This window comes from Colobus angolensis, unplaced genomic scaffold (assembly GCF_000951035.1).
Source record: "Colobus angolensis palliatus isolate OR3802 unplaced genomic scaffold, Cang.pa_1.0 Scaffold118, whole genome shotgun sequence".
Classification (NCBI taxonomy): domain Eukaryota; kingdom Metazoa; phylum Chordata; class Mammalia; order Primates; family Cercopithecidae; genus Colobus; species Colobus angolensis.
The window spans coordinates 7,522,241-7,526,827 of record NW_012112919.1 but is presented as its reverse complement, the minus strand read 5'-3'; the positions used below and the strand labels follow the sequence as shown (position 1 = coordinate 7,526,827).

General features: G+C 40.3%; 1 protein-coding gene across 5 annotated transcripts in view; it reads left to right on the top strand.

The window, feature by feature from the left end:
- Positions 1–4,587, top strand: part of IMMT (inner membrane protein, mitochondrial) — a 60,990-nt gene that overhangs the window by 41,692 nt on the left and 14,711 nt on the right. For all 5 annotated transcript variants that reach the window (XM_011964163.1, XM_011964155.1, XM_011964149.1 and 2 more), the window contains 3 exons: positions 656–759; positions 2,724–2,859; positions 3,668–3,797. In XM_011964163.1, the coding sequence (XP_011819553.1) occupies positions 656–759; positions 2,724–2,859; positions 3,668–3,797 (370 nt within the window). The remainder of the gene's footprint in view (positions 1–655; positions 760–2,723; positions 2,860–3,667; positions 3,798–4,587) is intronic.

The window sequence follows — 4,587 nt, the reverse complement described above, 5'->3', positions numbered from 1 at the left end:
TGGGATTACAGGCGCCCACCACCACGCCCAGCTAATTTTTGTATTTTTAGTAGAGACGGGGTTTCACCATGTTGGCCAGGATGATCTCGATCTCTTGACCTCGTGATCTGCCCATCTCAGCCTCCCAATGTGCTAGGATTATAGGCGTGAGCCACTGCGCCTGACCAAAATTTTTTTTTTTTTAATACACAATTCACATACCGTAAGAGTCACCACAAGGGAGGTTTTTGAGACTAGTTGACTTATATGTAACTAATTAGGAAGAGTAATTCTTTAGAGTAACATTTAGGAGGAATAAGGATCATACAAATATGTAAACCTGCTATTTATCCTTAAACTCTGATTTATCCTTAAACTCAAAAAGATCCTTTTGAGAATCTTTAAAAAAAAAAAAAAATCCCCTTAAAAAATGCTTATGTGGCCGGGCAGTGGCTCATGCCTGTAATCCCAGCACTTTGAGAGGCTGACATGGGCGGATCATAAGCCTTAAATTAAGAACATAAGCCTTAAATTAAGAGTTCTTACTCTGGAGAAATATTGCATATACATTTTTACCTTTGACTTTAATGTCACATGTTTCTGTGTTTAATCTTGTTGGCCTATCATATGACGATAATAGCAATTATTTATTATATAATTAAAACGTTTTGTTTAGATTGCAGGCGAGAAGAAATCTGCTCAGTGGCGCACAGTGGAGGGTGCATTGAAGGAACGCAGAAAGGCAGTAGATGAAGCTGCCGATGCCCTTCTCAAAGCCAAGTAATTACTCATGGACTTTAACAAGTAATTAGGGCCTCCTGGTGGCTTTCTTTGGGCTGGGTTTTTTTGTATTGTCTGTATAGAATAAAGAGGAGGTAGAGAAACCCTTCCTTCCCTTTTCCACCTGTGCTTGTTCTGAATTGGCATTAGGAACTCGTACAAAGGTGTAAAAAGAGAGAAGGAATAAAATATAATTAGTCCAGGCTGGGTACAGTGGCTCACACCTGTAATCTCAGTACTTTGGGAGGCCTAGGAGGCAGATCACCTGAGACCAAGAGTTCGAGCCATCCTAGCCAGCATGGTGAGACCCTGTCTCTACTAAAAATGCAAATATCAGCCAGGCGTGGTGGTGGGCGCCTATAGTCCCCGCTACTCAGGAGGCTGAGGTAGGAGAATCACTTGAACCCAGGAGGCAGAGGTTGCAGTGAGATGAGTTTGTGCCACTGCACTCCAGCCTAGGCAATAGAGCGAGACTCCGTCTCAAAATGTATATATATAAAATGAGGCCAGAATAAATTTGGCAGAAACTTATATAAAGGATTTTTTTTTTTTTTTTAATTCATGGTCTTGCTCTGTCACCCATGCAGGAGTACAGGGGCATGATCAGGGCTCACTGCAGCCTCAACCTTCCGGGCTCAAGCCATCCTCCTGCCTCAGCCCCCTGAGTAGCTGGGACTGGCATGAGCCACCATACCCAGACATATAGAGGATCTTATATAAAAGTCAGTTTTGCTTTGGATTATTGCTTAGATGATGTATCTCTTCAGATGTACTGAGATTCTGCTGTAATTTTAAGATTTTACTGGGACAGTTTGGGCAGTTTATCAGAATGTAGAAAGTATGTCACAGTCTGTTTGCCTTAACAACCAAAATAGTGAGTATGTAATAGGTATGCCACCTTGACCTTGATTCCTGGAAGTTGGCTAAAACTAGCATTGAACAAGCATACCCAGATATAAGATCAACCTCTGTTGGTGGAAACCTCTATTTGACTAAAGATCCTCATCAGCAGTATGGAATAGTTATTTGTCACTCAAAATTTTGCTGTCTTTCTTAGGAAAATATTTATTCTTAGTAGAGAAAGAAGTCTTTGATAAAACCAGCCTATCTTTTAAGAGATTTAAGGCATTATGCTCATATCACTTTGAGTTCTTTGTTTTATGGTGGGTAGACTACAGTCTGTCTGACTTACGAAACATTCTGAATCATGAGGGCTCCCTGAGTCCCAGTTAAGTATTTGCTCAGTGAGGTTTTTGGCCTTCTCCTGTGCCTTTGCCTTCCTTAGCGCTCTCTCATTGGTTGGTGAGTCAGGTTGATCCTTGCAAGAGCTGCTGTTTATTGCATGCTCATGATTCGGCCAGGCACTAAGTACTTCTCATGAATTAACTTCTCTTCCTTACACGAAAGCGTGTAGGAAATGAAAGGCTGATATGGAAGCTGAATCTGGGGATCTTATTCTAAAGTCTGGGTCACTCCATATACCATATTCCCTCTCTGGTTCACTCTAGTAAATCTAGCTTCTAACCAAGATGTTTTCAGTTGTTGATGAGAAAAGCCTCTCGTTTATTGACTCCAAAAAAGCACTGATGCTCGTCCAAAGGTAGTGAGTTAGCTCAGTTGATTGTTCACAGTCAGTTATGGATGGAACTCTCTCGCTTTAGTCTTTCCTCTCTTCTTACTATTGCACTTGACTAGTCTTTAAAAAAAAAGAAAAAGCAGTTACATTTCTTTCATTGACTTTTCGTTTTCTAAAATAAAATAGAGACATGGTTTCCCTATGTTGCCCAGGCTGGTCTTGAACTCCTGGACTCAAGTGATCCTCCTGCCTTGGCCTCCCAAAGTGCTGGGATTACAGGCATCAGCCACTACTCCTGGCCTCTTTCATAGACTTAACAATTATATACTTTACTGACATTAAAACTCTTTAATACAGTTGACAAAATCTTTGTTTTGTTGGTTTCCAGAGAAGAGTTAGAGAAGATGAAAAGTGTGATTGAAAATGCAAAGAAAAAAGAGGTTACTGGGGCCAAGCCTCATATATCTGCTGCAGAGGGTAAACTTCACAACATGATAGTTGATCTGGATAATGTGGTCAAAAAGGTATGTTTCCTACCTTATAATATTTTAAATTTTAAAATATAATCTCTTAAAGGATTTTAAGGATTTAGGAAAACAGTAAATTCCTACCATCTACCCCTCTTTTCTCCTGCAAAGTATATTAGTTGTTACTATTTTAAAAAATTTGCCTTGGCTGGGTGTGGTGGTTCACACTTGTAATCCCAACACTTCGGCAGGCTGAGGTGGGCAGATCACTTGAGCCCAGGAGTTTGAGACCAGCCTGGGCAACATGGTGTGAAACTCTGTTTCTACAAAAAATACAAAAAATTAAGTGGGCGTGTTGGTGTGCGCCTGTAGTCCTAGCTGCTCAGGAGACTGAGGTGAGAGGATGGCTTGGGCCTGGGAGATTGAGGCTGCAGTGAGCTGAGATGGTGCCACTGCACTCCATCCTGGGTGACAGAGTGAAATCCTGTCAAAAAAAAAATTTTTTTTGCCTTGGACACCAACCAAGTGGATTGTTCTGTATTGTTGATACTTTCTATAATAGGTAACATTTTTGGTTATGATTTTTGTCACTTATGAAAATGTCCATTTTGTAGCAGATCTTCTGGCTGCATTTATGTGATCTGTATGGAGGGAGGGGGCCTAGTAAGATGGGAAAGGGCCTGTCCATGGTATTTGAATAGGAATTAGAAGGAAACAAATAAGGCTTATGTTTCGTTTCTGAGCTTCAGATTTCCTTACGCATTTCTAACGAAATGTAAACAAAAGAAGGAATACTACTTCTGTTTCTTGGAATGTTTGTGGTACTTTTTGTTCAATTTATCATATACCCTTTGTATTTGCTCAGGTCCAAGCAGCTCAGTCTGAGGCTAAGGTTGTATCTCAGTATCATGAGCTGGTGGTCCAAGCTCGGGACGACTTTAAACGAGAGCTGGACAGTATTACTCCAGAAGTCCTTCCTGGGTGGAAAGGGATGAGTAAGTACAACTGAAGTAATGTTTTTTTTTTCGATGTTTTAACAACTAATCAACAAATCTAAACTTGCTTCATCTCCATCTTAGTCCAAATCCCTCTGACATGCATGCATATCTCTTTTTGTGTACAGTACACTGTTTCAGCATTTTATTTTAACCACAATCATTACAGATGACACAGCCGCGACAGTACTCTTGTAGTTTTAGCCGTGATGAACATGAGTTTCAGCTAGTGTTTAATTTCTTAATCCGTGATTGGTTTTGTTCTGATCTTTGCTGCTCAAAAAAAAAAAAAGTTTGGAATTCAAGTGAACACAAGTGACATTATAACCTTGATGCTACTGAAGTGTTATTGTATATGTATAAGTATTTTAAAAAACCTTGTTACTTTAAAAGTATTTGTAGTGAATTATTTAAAGCACACTTTATGTCTGCTCTGTGACAAAACAACACTTTGTTGGAAATGTACCTAGGGACCCTGCACTGAGAAAGGAACGAGCTGTCTGGCTATCCACATCCTCAGGCTGAGACTACAGAGAACTTTGATGCTGAAGTCGTTTCATGGTGTAACTATAGTCACATTTCCCTGAAGTTCTGTGACAGTACTGAGAATCACAGAGATCACCCGTCTCAGCAAAATTAAAATACTGTTTATTTTTATTTTATTTTATTTTTTTTTTGTTGCCCAGGCTGCAGTGCAGTCCTCCACCTCCCGGGTTCAAGCGATCCTCCTGCCTCAGCTTCCCAAATAGCTGGGATTACAAGCATGCGACACCACACCAGGCTATTTTTT